At 47.7% G+C, this 17,117-nt stretch overlaps 1 protein-coding gene and 1 non-coding gene across 3 annotated transcripts in view; one reads left to right on the plus strand and one right to left on the minus strand.

Annotated features, from left to right (window-relative positions):
- The window catches only part of MYO1E (myosin IE), a 211,818-nt gene that overhangs the window by 178,458 nt on the left and 16,243 nt on the right, over positions 1–17,117 (plus strand). The window contains exons 23-27 of one of the 2 annotated variants that reach the window (XR_010317438.1): positions 3,271–3,417; positions 5,124–5,281; positions 9,099–9,191; positions 12,851–13,052; positions 13,521–14,812. Coding sequence is in view for 1 of the 2 variants with exons in the window: in XM_023558297.2 (XP_023414065.1) it covers positions 3,271–3,417; positions 5,124–5,281; positions 9,099–9,191; positions 12,851–13,052 (600 nt within the window). In the remaining variant the exon portion in view is untranslated. The remainder of the gene's footprint in view (positions 1–3,270; positions 3,418–5,123; positions 5,282–9,098; positions 9,192–12,850; positions 13,053–13,520; positions 14,813–17,117) is intronic. The other variant, XM_023558297.2, reaches the window with a different exon arrangement.
- TRNAA-AGC (transfer RNA alanine (anticodon AGC)) lies at positions 117–188 on the minus strand. The gene has a single exon. It is a non-coding gene; the product is annotated as a tRNA-Ala (tRNA).

Below are 17,117 nucleotides of genomic sequence, written 5' to 3' on the forward strand. Positions count from 1 at the left end.
GATAGAGTAGAACTGCCCCATAGAGTTTCCAAGGAGCGCCTGGCGAATTCGAACTGCTGATCCTTTGGTTAGCAGCCGTAGCACTTAACCACTACGCCACCAGGGTTTCCAAAGAATGGAGGTGCTGGGGATTGAACCCAGGACCTCATGCATGCTAAGCATGCACTCCACCACTGAGCTACATCCCCACTGCCTTCATCACAACAGCAAGACCTATATCCCAACTATCAGTGGGTAGGAAGCATGGCTGTGATACAGGGATGTTTGTAATAATAATGACCAAATGCTCCCCCCAAATGGCCACTTTTCCTCCAAAAATGCCGGTAAAGCGTTCTGACTGCACATCCAAGGAGGCCTCTGTGCCATCAGAATATTCTTGAGTAAATGGGTTGTGAAAGGCCAAGCTCAACTCCCCCAATGCTGGTATCTTCTAGTTTGCTCCAGGCCTTCACTGTGGTTTGTGCATGTTGCCATCTTGTGCTTTCAGATTCCAGTTGTGCTCTGGTTCTACATTAGACCTTTCTTCTCCTGTCGGTTATCAGGCCTCTTTCCCAAAGAAAGACAGAGGTGCTGAGGTTTCAGGGAGAGAGGATGTGGCTAGAGCTACTTGCTTGATCAGCTGCAGGTCATTAGCTCCTTGCCTCAGCCCAGGTCCTAGGGAGACAGCAGAAAGAAAAGATTCCTGACAAGCCAGCAGCCTGGCCCTGACCTTGACTTATTCATTGGACTGAACAGAGAGACCACAGGAGCTACAGTTTAAATTTATCAAATTATACACAGGAAAAGAATCCCCAATACCAGAGATTCTCCTTCACCCTTGTCCTCCATGGGACACATTTGCATCACCGTTCTGGCTTTGTCACTACTACAGTCAGGGACGGATCACCCAATAAGCCAGGTACGCACGGGCCTACTCGTGCTTACTTAGTAATCACTAGTGCACCATTTCACCTGTTTTTCTCCACGTCAAAGATGTGGTGAAACCCATGCGAGATGGTGCACTACTGATTAGTAAGTAAGCACAATTAAGCCCTTGCATACATGGCTTACTGGGTGATCCACCCCTGGCCACAGTAATCCTGCTGGCACAGTGGTACCAGAGCCCCGGAAGGAGAGCACAGCCCCTGGGTGATACAGCTCAGCTCTGGTTACTAGAGGAACCATCTCTTTGGCCTTCCCTGCAGAGAGATTAAAGTGTTACCCTAGTCAATTCATTGAAGCAGGTTCACTTATTCATTCATTTATTTACTTTTGCTTAGGGCCGGGGGAATTGTAATTGCAGGAATGCCCATTCATGATCCCTGGGTCTGGAGTTACTTTTTGGACTGGCTTTATCCCATGGATGAAGTATACACCTGAGTCCCAGTCTTCTCCAGGCTCAAGTCTTTCTGTCCTGTGCTCCTGAGCTTCAGTGTCCCTGCCTCACGAACAGCTTTCATTTCTACCCACCTTGGGCTCTTGTAGTCAGCCTGACACCAACTTGCCTTTTTACAGGGAACGTCCTAGCACATTGGCTTTTTTCTTGGGTGATCACTTACTTATTTTTAATGCCTGGAAAGTCCCTAATAAAATGTCATCCTTTCAAGGCTTACCTTGGTCTTTGACAGTAATTGTAAACTTGTATAACATGAAGCCTCATCCAGCTGAGCTAGGGAGTACAACTCTCGAATATGTGTGTGTTGTAGCTTTCCACAAGTCTAGCTAGGCCTGGAGGCAGAACTCTGTCTGGTCCAGGTCCGCCTACCACCAAGCATTGCCCCCGGGACCGGCGGCTTGGTCTCTGCCTCTCTCTTCCTCCGGCTCCTCACAGTCTCAGTCCTGTAGGCATGGGTTTCTTCACAGCCCCATCCTGTCTAAATAAGTGCACTTCCTGCCAAGGTGTGTTCTTTCCTTGCCCCATGGAGTTCATTAGCTCTAAGGTGATGGTATGTGCTCGTCACTGTTTGCATGGCCGTGTTGCGTACCTCTGTACTGGGATGCATTGCTACGCCTGGTAGCACCTGGCACCAAGGAGAAGCAGAACGTGATATGGCAACAGCTTCTTAATAAATGCGTATGAAGGCTAGGATGTTGGCTTCCCCTTTGATAACCGAGCTTACAACTCTCCAAGTTCGGATTTATCACAACAGCTACAACCATATCATAAACTATTAACTGGAAACTTACCTGAGAAGTGTTCCCTTTCAGCTGCATCCTGTTTATGACATTCTGGAGTTTGAGTCAATTTCTGGTGTATTTTATGATCTTAAGAACACAGAGATTGGATTTGAAAATGGATTCTTTTTTTATACAGACTAACTGGTCCTTAAATTTCTGATTTTAAAAATCATGTGGAATTATGCTTTTGGTAGGCTGTGAACTTCTTTCGAAAACAGATTTCAGCAATTCTATGTAATTGACTATTTTTGTGTGTAAGGCTCCCTGGTGGCCCCGCGGTTTAAGCCCTTGACTGCTAACCAAAATGTCAGCGGTTTGAACCCTCCAGCCGCTTGGAGGGAGAAAGATGTGGCAGTCTGCTTCAGTAAAGATTACAGCCTTGGAAATCCTACAGAGTAGTTCTGCTCTGTCCTATAGGGTCACTATGAGTTGGAATCAACTTGACAGCAATGGTTTTTTGGTTTGGCTGTCGTGTGTTAATTATTACAGAAAGGATATATGAAACCTAGTACTGTCGTACAAGAGAAAAAAGTGAGCGAATCCTCTCCGTCATTGGGGAATATGAGGTCATTCATTGTTCTTCCAGGTGTCCCGTACTATCTTCTCAAGTCTATTTTGAACCCATTCAATATCCCCTTATTTTGGTTTATTCTCTCCTTGTTAAAATTCTTATAATTTGCATATTATAAAATGCATAGATTTTAAGTGTATAGTTTGAATTTTGACAGCCTCAATGATACAGAATATTTTCATCATTCCAAGACCTTCTCCTGTGCCTTCTTCCTCCGTAAGTGCCCGCGTATGGCCCATCCCCCCTTGCCCAGAGGCAACAACTCTTCTGATTTCTATCACCAAAGTTTAATTTAGCCTCTTATAAGACTTCATACAAATGGCATCATGCAATATGTTCACCTTTGAGTCAGGCTTCTTTCACTCAGCATAATTATTTTGAAATTTGTCCATGTTGTTTCATGTGTCAGTAGTAGCTCACTTCTTTTTTTAAAATCAACTCAACTGAAGTACAATTTACATACCAAAAAAAAGTGAGTGAAAAATAATGGAATAAAGAAAAGTTTATTTAGACTCTCATTGAGTCTGTTCATCTCTTCACAGTACTATGCAGGATGACATTTTTATTCTCCATGAGCAAGAGTATGACAGTTTGCTTGAATCCGTCTTCAAAACTGAATTCTTAAGCCTCTTAGCAAAGCGTTATGAGGAAAAAACCCAGAAGCAACTACCTCTGAAATTCAGCAATACGTAAGTTGAGATCTGGGGCCCAAACGTCTAAATAAAATTAAAAGGAGCTTGTGCTCAGCCCTAGGGTCCAGGCCTGGGAGGAGGGTAGGCCTGGGCTCAGCCTGGCTCTAGTGGCTTTGGCTCTGTGTGCCTCACCTTCCCCGTTGGGAACATCTAGATAGTTGTCACAGACTTTGAAAAGGTCACTTTTGCATTTCTATAAAATAATGACTTCATAGAGTGTTACATTTTATCATTTGGACAAAAGTCACTGAAGTGAAAGACAGATTTTATATATCACCAATAAGTGTCTTATATTTCGGAGAGCCTCAAGATTACAGTCATGTGGGAAGCAGAAGAAAGTGATGGGGAAACGAATACATAAAGAAAACCTATTGGTGGGTATTTGGGGACTTGGCTGCTGATGACTAATGCCTTGTCTGTCAGCCCGCCTTCACTTGTTTTGGCCATGTGGTCTCATGGACCAGACATTAGCCTGCTGTTGAGTTTCTAATCTCATATTTGACGGATACAAATTATTTAGCTTTTCTTCTTAAATGTCCCTATCTGTAAAACGGAGTACCCTCCATCTCTCTCTACTCACAAGAATGAGGCCTAGAGAAAGTCTTAGTCTTACAAAGAAGGAAGCCTAATATAACTAATGCTGCCGTGGTTGTAGTGAAATAGACACTGGAGGCTATATGAATCCATTACAGCCTTTCCTAAGAGCAACATGGCCCTTGATACCAGGAGCCATTATTCATTTCAGGGAATTTGTGGTAAGGGAATAAGGAAAAATATATATAGACACTTGATAGAATAATATGCAATTACTTAAAGTTATGTTTTCCTGTCTTACCACATGAGAAAATATTTCAGTTAAAAAATACGGAATTGCACTATGTAGGCATGTGGGAAGGAGCCCTGGTGGCGCACTGGTTAAGCGCTCAGCTCCTAACTGAAAGGTCGGCCGTATGAACCCATCAATGGCTCCTCGGTAGAAAAGACCCGGTGATCGGCTCCCGTAAAGATTTCAGCCTAGGAAACCCTGTGGGGCAATTCTACTATGTCATATAGGGTCACTACGAGTCAGAATTGACTTGACAGCACCCAGCAACAGCAAGGCATATGGGCAATGTGGAAAAATTAAAATTCCCTGGGAGTTTTGGAATTGTGGGCAAACCTCCCTCCTATTTGGATTTTGGTTCCCATTGTTTGTTTTTTTCCCCTGCCTGAATGAATTAGAACTTAAGTAATTAGCAACTACATTTTATGCTAAGGAGCCTTCACCTGGCTTGTGTCTGACATCTCTGTCATCCACACACTCAAACACACATCCTGGGAGAACAGAGAGGCACAAGAACACAGCATAGCCAGCATGATCTCAAAATTCTCCCCTTCCTTTTGTCCCCCGGGCAGACCCACCTGAAACCACCTATGTGGGTGTCGTCATGGCATGACATGGGCACCTTTGATGGAGCTGGCTTCTCACAGGCGCAGGTCCCACATGTTTCTTCCCCTGGTCTGGCCGGCTCTTCCTGCAGCCAGGCCACATCCTGGAACCCTCTGCCCTTCCTCAGGGCACCGAGCCTGGTTCAGATTCCCCCATCTGCCTCATTTTTATACCAGGTTTGCCCAGCAGCCAATCTCCATGCTGGGGCTGGTGAGCACCGTTTTCTCATTGGTTTGTTCCAGCTTGTTCACTCCAACAAATCTGCTTGTCCCAGGCTTGAACTGAAGCTGAAAAAGGAGAACTGGGGTCCCTGGAGTGCAGGCGGCTCCCGGCAAGTGCAATTCCACCAAGGCTTCGGCGACATGGCCGTCCTCAAGCCCAGTAACAAAGTGCTGCAGGTCAGCATCGGACCCGGTCTGCCCAAGAACTCCCGTAAGTGCCCCGGGCTTCCTCCTCTGCCCCAGTGCCAGGCCCGGCCATATCCTCCTCTGCTACCCAGTTCTCTTCTTACCAAATGCTAATGATGCATACAGGGTCTAGCTGCTTCCTGTGGCTGGGATGTTCTTCAAAATGGAACACTGCAAACTAAACCAGCATCAGAGAAAATGGGCAGGTTAAAACTTCTGGAATGGTTGAGTACTTACGGATAGTACACATGGCATCATAGGATTAGCTGTGTTTAAAACAAATCAAAGTTTGTTGGATTCGAGTTTCCCAGTCCTTTCCAATTGGATCTCATCAACAATGTAAACATTAGCCTCTCTGCCAATTTTAAAGACATTTACCATGTTTGCCATCTCTCTACATGGTTTCACTATGTTATCGTGAATCAGATCTAAGGTTTCCCTGCCGCCACTAAGCCAAACCCCAGTCTAATGCCACTGACCTCTTTGATCCTGTTCTACTTATAATTTCTACTTATAAAATTGGAAACCCTGGTGGCACAGTGGTTAACCAAAAAGTTGGCAGTTTGAATCCATATAATGCACTTTATAATTGTATATGCTTTGTGTTGATATCATGTAGATATGTGTATGACCAATGAAGAGTATGCCATCGATAAAACAGATCTTTACCAAATCAGTGTACAGAAGCACACAAAAGCATATACTATGACTTAGTAATACAGTACAGTACAGATACTGTTATACCTTCACATGTGTGGAGTAGCCACTGGGAAATTGTTGGTGTGTGTTTGTATACAGGCTTTGCAGGAAACCGACAGCACATTTAGCTGGAATTTTTGAAGAGACTTAAATAAAAGTTATTTACAGCAGTGGGAGCAGTGTTAAGGGAACAAAGTGGGGACCTGGGGACAAGGAATAGTAAGAATCCATTATTAGCCCCAAGCTTGAAGGGACGGAGGAAGGAAACAGCTGAGCTGAAGGATGCAGCCACTGCAGGCCCAGTGGAAAGGAAGCAGGCAGCCTTTCTCCCCTCTAGCACTGTAGACTCCTGCCACTGCCTCCCATTGGCCAAATCAGCCAGAAAGCAGGGCTGTCCGCAGGGCACAGACCCCAGGGCGCAGACTGCAGGGCACAGAGCAGGACAAAGGACTGCAAATAACCAGCAGGATGTGTGTGAATGTGTGTGTAGACCCCCAAGTGGAGAAACTTAATATAGTGCTTTTCATGTCTCTGTGGGAGGGGGCCCTGAGAGAGAATTCCTCACCTGGGCCCATGTGGTCAGCTCTCCCAGCATCCTCTGCACAACCCTGAGGCTAGCTGCTGTGCTTTGTGCTATGCTTGTCTTGTCACTTCCTAGCCTCCTCATCTTTAGCTTTTCTCTTTACAAGCAATCCCCTACACACCCCTCTTCCAGCTGGTCTAACCCTGCCCGTGGGGGCCCTTGTTTATCGTTTCCCTTCCCAGCTCAGAAGTCTCTGTAGACAGCTCATCTGGCTTCCCATGGATCTGCCATCCCAGCCCTAACCCTGGCCCTTGGCTCTGCCATCCATCCCTGCCCTAACCCTGGCCCGTGGCTCTGCCATCCCAGCCCTAACCCTGGCCCGTGGCTCTGCCATCCCAGCCCTAACCCTGGCCCTTGGCTCTGCCATCCATCCCTGCCCTAACCCTGGCCCGTGGCTCTGCCATCCCAGCCCTAACCCTGGCCCGTGGCTCTGCCATCCCAGCCCTAACCCTGGCCAGTGGCTCTGCCATCCCAGCCCTAACCCTGGCCCGTGGCTCTGCCATCCATCCCTGCCCTAACCCTGGCCCGTGGCTCTGCCATCCCAGCCCTAACCCTGGCCCGTGGCTCTGCCATCCCAGCCCTAACCCTGGCCCGTGGCTCTGCCATCCCAGCCCTAACCCTGGCCCGTGGCTCTGCCATCCATCCCTGCCCTAACCCTGGCCCGTGGCTCTGCCATCCCAGCCCTAACCCTGGCCCGTGGCTCTGCCATCCCAGCCCTAACCCTGGCCCGTGGCTCTGCCATCCATCCCTGCCCTAACCCTGGCCCGTGGCTCTGCCATCCATCCCTGCCCTAACCCTGGCCCGTGGCTCTGCCATCCATCCCTGCCCTAACCCTGGCCCGTGGCTCTGCCATCCATCCCTGCCCTAACCCTGGCCCGTGGCTCTGCCATCCCAGCCCTAACCCTGGCCCATGGCTCTGCCATCCATCCCTGCCCTAACCCTGGCCCGTGGCTCTGCCATCCCAGCCCTAACCCTGGCCCATGGCTCTGCCATCCATCCCTGCCCTAACCCTGGCCTGTGGCTCTGCCATCCCAGCCCTAACCCTGGCCCGTGGCTCTGCCATCCCAGCCCTAACCCTGGCCCGTGGCTCTGCCATCCATCCCTGCCCTAACCCTGGCCCGTGGCTCTGCCATCCCAGCCCTAACCCTGGCCCGTGGCTCTGCCATCCCAGCCCTAACCCTGGCCCGTGGCTCTGCCATCCATCCCTGCCCTAACCCTGGCCCGTGGCTCTGCCATCCATCCCTGCCCTAACCCTGGCCCGTGGCTCTGCCATCCCAGCCCTAACCCTGGCCCATGGCTCTGCCATCCATCCCTGCCCTAACCCTGGCCCGTGGCTCTGCCATCCCAGCCCTAGCCCTAACCCTGGCCCGTGGCTCTGCCATCCATCCCTGCCCTAACCCTGGCCCATGGCTCTGCCATCCCAGCCCTAACCCTGGCCCGTGGCTCTGCCATCCCTGCCCTAACCCTGGCCCGTGGCTCTGCCATCTCAGCCCTAACCCTGGCCCGTGGCTCTGCCATCCCAGCCCTAACCCTGGCCCGTGGCTCTGCCATCCCAGCCCTAACCCTGGCCCGTGGCTCTGCCATCCATCCCTGCCCTAACCCTGGCCCGTGGCTCTGCCATCCATCCCTGCCCTAACCCTGGCCCGTGGCTCTGCCATCCATCCCTGCCCTAACCCTGGCCCGTGGCTCTGCCATCCATCCCTGCCCTAACCCTGGCCCGTGGCTCTGCCATCCATCCCAGCCCTAACCCTGGCCCATGGCTCTGCCATCCATCCCTGCCCTAACCCTGGCCCGTGGCTCTGCCATCCCAGCCCTAACCCTGGCCCATGGCTCTGCCATCCATCCCTGCCCTAACCCTGGCCCGTGGCTCTGCCATCCCAGCCCTAACCCTGGCCCATGGCTCTGCCATCCATCCCTGCCCTAACCCTGGCCCGTGGCTCTGCCATCCCAGCCCTAACCCTGGCCCGTGGCTCTGCCATCCCAGCCCTAGCCCTGGCCCACAGTCATGTTCCATTTAGCACTGGCCTGTTTTCCAAATCCTTCTCGTCTGTGTCAAGGGTACAGGTCTGCCTCTACCCTTTGTGGTCACTGTTTAGTTGGAAGACTTGGAGCACAAAGTCTCACATGGAAGGCTCTAGGCAGTTACACAGTTAGGACCGGATACGCTTTCTGCCAGTGACAATGATGGGCAGTCCCGCTTCTGTGTAACGTGCAGAAGCTGAATGCAAACCTGACAACATTCCATCTGCCTCTTCTCAAAGTCTGCAAAAATAGAAGCACCTTTGCAAGAAATTATTAATACCTCTTTGGAAAGCCACTGTCTCTTAACATTTCAAAACCGTCCCTCTGTAAACATAGCCTCCAACCCTACCTCTCCCCCACCCAGCAGCATTCAGTGCAGTGCTTCCCTCCAATACCCCTTCTCCGCTGCAACCGATCTTCTGCCAATCTGAGACCTGGGTTCCAGACTTCTCAAGAGGCTTTTATAACCAATGAACTCAGGAGCCGTAAAGCCAACCAGTAGTTCTGATTTTAACTTTGTCTTACGTGTTTATTTTAGGTCCTACCAGAAGGAACACGATCCAAAACCAAGTTTATTCCAGTGGGACTCAAAATGCCAACTACCCAATGAGAGTTGCCCCTCCTCCTCCAGGTAAGCTGAGCGTGTACCATAGACCAAACCCACTGCCACTGAGTTGATTCCGACTCATAATGACCCTATAAGACAGAATAGAACTGCCCCATAGGGTTTTCAAGGAGCAGCTGGTAGATTTGAACCACCGACCTTTTGGCTAGTAGCCTGAGTTCTTAACCACTGCGCCACCAGGGCTCTGCGCTGTAGACCAGGGCCACTAAATCTGGAGCCGTAGCTTGCAAAATATGTTGGGGAAGAAACTCATTAGTAAGTAAATGCACACCTATTAGCCAGCCAAGGGCCATTTCTCTGCCAGATGTGTTCCTGCCAGTACAGTGGCCCTACCTATGACCCCAAAATTCAGGAAAAGGAAGAGTTAGGGAGACTGAGCCACAGCTGAATTAAAAACCTGGAGTCCATTACTCCCTCAGGAAAGCCTTCTGACACCAGTAACAGAAAGGAGTGCCTTGTTCGTGACAACTGGAATGTTGGAGCTTTTAAGACGTGGAATGCTTCCTCCATGGAAATGGGAGCTTGTCAGGTGTAGCCCACCACCACCGACCTCCAGCCAAATGCCACTATGTTATTGTGTAACTAGTTCAGCAGAGCCGAATGTACAAGTAGAAAAACTTTATTGTTAGGCATCTAGGATCCAGGAGACCTGCTCCAAAGGAGTAAAATAACACCTGAGAGAACTAACAAAATGGATACAAAAGCTTTTTTTGGACTTTCGGTATTTCTAAGTTTTTCTAAATAATGGAAATATAACATGTAGATCAATTTAAGACTTTTTGCTTTTAAAAAGATGCTTAGTGTTTGGAGACCATTAAAAAAAAATTCACGAAGTTTTTTTTCTTTTCTTTTCCCGATCACTTGCAAAATTCAGTTCATAAAAAACGGTTCCCAGAATGGTATGTCTGTAAGGTTCATCTGGGGACCACACTTGACTCAATTCATCGTAGACGATGGAATCCTATTTGAAGCGATGTCCATGATAAGCAGTAGAACGCATGTTTTAGACTCTGGGTCTGGAATCTCATAGTTGTGGTTACAATGTTGACTCTGGTGCCCGGGAGTGAAAACGAATTCTCATCTCTTTTGGAATCCCTCATCCCGCCTTGGCTCAGCTGTCTGTCCTCCACCTTCCTCTGTTCTTGAAATTATATATAAGCACAGAGGAACCTAAAAAAGCAAGGAAGTATTGTACTATCTATTTATGGGCCAGCTCCCACTGGAGATTGCTGGTTAGCTGGCTGGGACCACACGGAAAGTTTATTTGCCTCAGCTAGCTTGGCCAAAATCTTCACAACTGGACAAATGAGCAACATCATGATGAACAGAGAAAAGATGGAAGTTGTCAAGGATTTCATTTTACTTGGATCCACAATCAACAGCCACGGAAGCAGCAGTCAAGAAATCAAAAGATGCGTTGCATTGGGTCAATCTGCTGCAAAGGACCTCTTCAAAGCATTGAAGAGCAAAGATGTCACCTTGAAGACTAAGATGTGCCTGACCCAAGCCATGGTATTTTCAATCACATCATATGCTTGTGAAAGCTGGACAGTGAATAAGGAAGACCAAAGAAGAATTGATGCCTTTGAATTGTGGTGTTGGCAAAAAATATTAAAGATACCATGGACTGCCAAAAGAATGAACAAATCTGTCTTAGAAGAAGTACAATCAGAATGCTCCTTAGAAGCAAGGATGGCGAGACTGCATCTTACATGTTGTCAGGAGGGATCAGTCCCTGGAGAAGGACATCATGCTTGGCAAAGTACAGGGTCAGCGGAAAAGAGGAAGACCCTCAATGAGGTGGATTGACACAGTGGCTGCAACAATGAGCTCAAGCATAACAACGATTGTAAGGATAGCGCAGGACCAGGCAGTGTTTCGTTCTGTTGTGCATAGGGTCGCTATGAGTTGGAACTGACTCGACGGCACCTAACAATAACAGGTCAGCCAAAGTAGCTTCAGACCAAATCAAGCCACAAAGTACCTGTGACCTTGAACTCCTAATCTCTCTAAGCTACAGTTTCTTCATCAATAACATGAGACAATTAGACCAGAGTCCCTTAGGTCAGCAATTCTCAAATTCTCAGTGGTGAAGGACCAGGGTGAGTTTTGTTTGTTTAATCTCTAATCTATTGCAAACCATACTTTTGTAAAAAATAATAAAAATGAATTATTAGAAGAATGAAAATTTAAGCGCATGCAAAACAGAAGCCAAAATGTCTTATTATTAGATTCAGCAGACACAAAATATGTCTGTCAGACTGCTATGAAAGTTTCTACATGCTCACCCTCGGTTTCTGAACATACTTCACTGCGGGTGAGTCGGTCACGAGCTGCGAGAGGACCCCACACTGAGCATCGCCCCCTGGAGGATGTCTGGCTCTCTGTGCCCCTCTCAAGCTGCCGTCCTAGGCAGCAAGTGCCACCTCTTTCCATAATGATGGGTCCCACTGCCCCTGCCCCGCCTCACTCCCAAAACTACACCTGTACCCTGAATCTTAAATGTGCTCTGTGGAGAGACCCACCCAAATCTCACTCCTGGGGCTAGGGGAAGTGGGGTGAGATGAGAAGGAGGCTGTTTGCCCCAAATGTCTAGTCCAAGCCTGGCCTGTGAGAGAAAACGAGAGATGTCGGAACCCTGGTCAAAGTGCCGCCCCTAGAGAACGGTAGCTCAAAGGGGAATCTATTATTTGGGTAGAGAAAAAATCCACTTCTGCATAATAAGGATCTAGAGATACAGAGAAAATGCATGTCCAAGCTGGATGGGACCAGAGGATTCTGGACCAGTCTCCTCGTTGCTTAAGTGAAGAAGCTGGCACTCGGAAAGGTCAAATATCTTGCTCAAGGTCAACACAGCTTTCAGAGCCAGAACTGGATCCCTTTTTCTGATTATGAACTAAGGGTCATCACACTACTACCAAAGAGTTCCTTTCTTAACCTGGTTGGACGAGGTCTTATGGTGAGCTCCACCAAAGTGTGCCTTGGGGGGTCTTGTTTTCCTTCGCCACTGCAGAGCTGTCCTTTTCAGTCAAGGTCCATCGTGCAGAACCCATTGCCATGATGCATTACTTACCAGCTAACTTGGTCTTGACCAAGAACTGTTGTTTGGCTACAGGAGCTTGCTCCATCCAGATCAGCCCAGCGGGCGGCCACATTTCCCCTGCCTGTGTGAGGATGGCCACATTTCCCCTGACTGTGTGAAGCACTCTCTGTACCTCACATAACCGGCTTCTGCAGAGAACACAAGACCGACCGGCCTGGAGATGTATGTCCAACTGTCTAAACAGCTGCCTGCCAGCCCTTTTGAGTCATACCCTCATAATTTCTCTCAGACCCATATATTTGCCTGCCAGCTAGCTGCAAACTTACCTTTTCTTGACTGTGAGCTTTGAAACCCTGACCATCTGGTGATTCTTTTGTCAAAATTCAACAAGCATCTGCTGACTGTCTCTCGTGTCCCAGGAACCTGCTGGCAATTTATGATGTATTAGCCCTAGTTTTCACAATATATTAGCTCTAGTCCTCTCCATTTTTCAGGGGAAACTGAGGCTCAAGTTAAGTACCTTGCCCTGAGTCACATGGTTAGTAAATGGAAGAACTTCAGAGAGACGTCTAGCCAAGGGTCAGAAAATGTAACCTGTTTTCTTTTCTTTTCCTATTTCTAGGATACCATCAGAATGGAGTCATCAAAAACAAGTTTGTGCCACACCCCCATGGCCTTGGAAACCAGAGGTCCAATCAGAAAAGCCTGTATACCTCCATGGCCCGCCCACCCTTGCCAAGGCAACAGTCCACTGGCTCAGACCGAGTGTCCCAGACACCCGAGAGCCTGGATTTCCTCAAGGTTCCAGACCAGGGCGCTGCGGGGTAAGATTTCCACATCCTGGGTGCGAAGCTGGCAAGCTTCGTGTCCATCAGTTGCACCAATGTTCAGGGGTTTCTTTGGGTTGTCACTTTGTGAATCTAAAGTTCCATTTTCCACTCAAATGTTGTAACCTGGAACCCAAGGCTATGGGGCCTTTGGCTGGCATTTCTAAATAAGCAGTCAAGTTGATAGCACACAACTCATTTCAGTCTCCAGAGAAGGCTTATCTTGGAAACGTCAGAGGAGGGCTCCCCTCGAGCCCTGCGATTTGATTTCTCTGGCCTTGTCTGCTCTCTGGCACAGTGGAAGAATAATGGGTTATCGATTTATGTCTGTACCCACAGTTGCATAAACACAACAGCTGACAGACATTAAGAATAGCATCCAAGTATTCTACGAGATGTTGATGTTTGCTTATGAATACTGATCTTCAAGGCTTTAACATGAGAGCCTCTCTGCCTGATTTCTAGGACAGAAAACGAAGAGTGGTGAAATGAGCCCAGGCTTTTTGGCCTGAGGAAGTGAAGATTCTGGAGCTCTCTACAGACATTTGAAGATCTATCAGTTTGAGTATGAATTTGATATGTCCTATGGAGTTGCAAAGGATAGAACCAAGACCTTAAGACCAGTGTGTAGGATCTACCAGGAGGTAGATTTGATATCAGTAAAAAAAGAACATTCCAGTAGTCCAAAGATGAGCTGCCCTAGGATGTAAGGAGCACCTTGTCCCTGGAAGTATTCAGGCACTGAGTGGATTGAAATCATCAGGCAGAAATGTTGTCAAGGGATATTATCAAGTGTTCGATAAGGGAGAAGTCAGACCTGGGTGACAACCCTATTTCAGTCCTGTACTAACTATCTAAGAGTGGACATGCTGCCTGTCCTCTCTAAACTTCAGTTTCCACTTCTGCACACAAGCTGCAGGGTTATTGGGAAGGCTAGAAATATTCTATGGAAAATACCTAGTATGCTACTTGGCATGGAGGAGGCTGGCTGCTCAGCCAATTGTGGCTCGATGATGATGATGATGACGACGACGATGATACAACCACTGTCCCCTGGTGACTGAACTAGTGACCTTTCAAGAACCTTTCAACTCTGCATGCTGCTCAGTGGAGGAGCAGTTCTTTGGGCTGAACCCAGTAATAGGTCTGCTCCAGCTCCCTCTCTCACCTCTTCCCATCCCTCAAGCCCATCTCCGTGTCTCTAGAAAGATGAAGAAGTTCCGGGTGGGGATCAGGAGACTTGTGTATAAACTAGATCCATGGAAGGAGAGAAAATGACAGCTCTTTCCTCTGGGTGGGCATCCAGAATTTATTATCAGATGTTTTTCCTACCTTGGCAGCATCCTCCTAAAGACCACAAAGCTCTTAGAAAGATTACCATGGCCCTATGTCCCTTTTCCTCTGGCAAGTTTTACCTCATTTGGGTTACAGATATGAAAGCATCTTAATTTTATCACATAGACAGCCATCAATAGACTGGCTAGCTCCCTGTCTCTCTCTCTCACCCTCCCCTTCGTCTCTCCCTCCCCTTCCTCTTGTGTAAGCTGGGTATATCCGGTTTACCTGATAGGCTTGGCTTCATCTAGTGGTTCTCAACTTTAGTGTGCACCAGAATCACATGGAGGGCTTATTAAAAGAACAGTTTGCTGGCCCACCTCTAGAGTTTCTCATTCAGTAGGTCACGGATGAGGCCGAGAATTTTGCATTTCTAACTCGAACCCAGGTGATGCTGATGCTGCTGGTCTAGGAACCACACGGTGAGAACCTAATATGCCTGCTGTTGTCTGATTGATGTGGGGGAGGGAGGGTGTTCTATGAAGGGTGATGTTGAGGCAGCAGGATTCCCACTCCGTCACCGACACCTACAATGTTCAGAAGGATGGACACCGCTGAGGAAAACAGCTCTATCAACACCTCTCCTGGGCCCAGTTTTATGTCCCAAAGTAGGCAAGGGATTAAACTCAATCAACAAAATTGCACCAAATCTCTTTGCTCTGTCTGTTAGCTCCTACTGGCCTTGGTTTTGGCAACCAAAACCATCTTTCCAGCCTGCTTTGCAAGTTGCAGACTTGCACGCCAGCCAGCTGGGAGTATCCGTCAGCCAAAGTAGGAAATTTAGGAACATCGTGTCTTAACCGAGGCTGCTCCCTTCCAGCCCTTGGCTGAGTGGCTCCCTACTTCAGTCTTCTCACACCCTTTTCTGGCCTCGGGGCAGAAAGATTGGGCACACACAGCCCAATCTGGGTGCTTGGCTGTGAAGCTGGGAGGAAAGGTCACCTTCACAACCATCTACCAGGCTGCAGGTTTTTCTGACCATCCTCCTTTTTCTGCGCTTCAATCTGCAGTGCGAACATTCCTTAAGAAATAGTACTCTGGGCAAAGGGCTGAGCTTTCTCTTAGTACTGATTTTTTAAAGCACAGAAAAGTGAAAATTAGTTTCTGCATAGTGCTACCAGAGACCTTGAATGTGGCATTTCAGGAGTCTCGTGCTTGCCTAAATTTCACAGCTTCTCCTCAGGGCCAAGAAAACGTGAATTGCATTTATTCCACGAGAGGCCGTTGAAACAAAGAGAATTTTGGGATCCCGGGCTTATAACTTTCCATAAATATAAAAATTCCTATATAGCCCACAGTTCCCAGTGGAGACCTTGAATTTAGCCATCTGTAAAAACAAGATTACCACAGTCTTTCTTGGAGCTTTCACACCTTGAGGTTATTGTTTGTTTCTTTCTCCTGCCCCTCCTTGCATTTTTCTTAACGTTTGGCAGAAGCAGTCATTTCTTTTGCATCATGTAATATGGATAAAATTAAATGGTGTAATTAGCACCTCCAGTTAATTCAGGAAAGCCTTTGTCAGTTTTTTTTTAGGGTCAAGTCAGTTTTTTGGGGGAGCGCCTGAAAGACAAAATTAATTACCATCCCAAGTGGTGATCTTTACCCTTGCATTGTCATATCTGTGCACATGGCAACTGTCGTTGTTGTGTTATTGTTGTGGTTGTTGTCCTTATCCCAGAATACTAAGATACACAGAGGGAATCATTATCTTGCAGTCCTTTCTTCCATAGCTTCTGTGAAGTCTGTCTCTGGTTTATGGACCTTTTTTTAATTCTCAAGGAAAGAGATCAGCTTAAGCAAGGACCGTATAAAGGAACAGTTCATTGATCCGCCTTTGCTCTAACTTCATAGGAATACTTGATTTGCCAGTTCCATGTGCTTTTCCTTTTGCTTCTTAGAAATATACACAGTCTATCTCCAGTCCATTACTGGAAGCATGAAAACCCAGACTAGAAATGTCTTTCCTGTTGGCCTTTTTAATCCTGTGGCCTCTTTCATGGGAGGAAAGCTTCAGGAAATTTCAAGATACTCCAGAGATTAATCCACCCAGAAGTTGGAGAAAGAGAAAAATATTGAATGTGCTCGGCGGTAGGGCACCTGGCCATGCCACAAAGGGGGGATCAACAGGAAAATGTAAGTGCTGCCTGTGTGTCTCTTGTCAGGCCTCTCCTAATGGAGTCGTATTTTCAAGGGGCTTAGAATTTCCAACGAGCGTCCAATAGCAATATTTCTCAACCCCTGATCTACGGGAGGAGCAGCCATATCCTGGCCCAGGCAGACCTGGAGCTTAGGAATTCCTGGCATCCGTTCCCACATTTCCAGTAAAGTTTATAAATTCAACCTTTTGGAACAGGGTATATTTTTAAGGGCCAATAAAATAAAATGCCATTATTTTCCTTCTTGGAATTTTAAGACATAAATTTCACATCTGCAGAATAAAGAGGTGATATTTGAAAGCTTAATTCCAACTCTCCCTGGCATAGACAAGGCACACTCACCCTGGAGGTAGAAAACTGCAAATATGTTCACAAAAGATGACATGTCCAGTGGGCATGGGATTTGCAGTTGAGAGTTCTGAATGTGAGTTCCAATGCGTTTGTTTGTTCCTTCATTGATTCATTCAGCCAGTATTTACTGAGCCTGATTCAGTCACCCACTATCTACTGAGCCTGATTCAGCCACCCAGTATCTACTGAGCCTGATTCAGCCACCTAGTATTTACTGAGC

The sequence above is a fragment of the Loxodonta africana genome, chromosome 13 (assembly GCF_030014295.1).
Source record: "Loxodonta africana isolate mLoxAfr1 chromosome 13, mLoxAfr1.hap2, whole genome shotgun sequence".
In the NCBI taxonomy this organism is placed as follows: domain Eukaryota; kingdom Metazoa; phylum Chordata; class Mammalia; order Proboscidea; family Elephantidae; genus Loxodonta; species Loxodonta africana.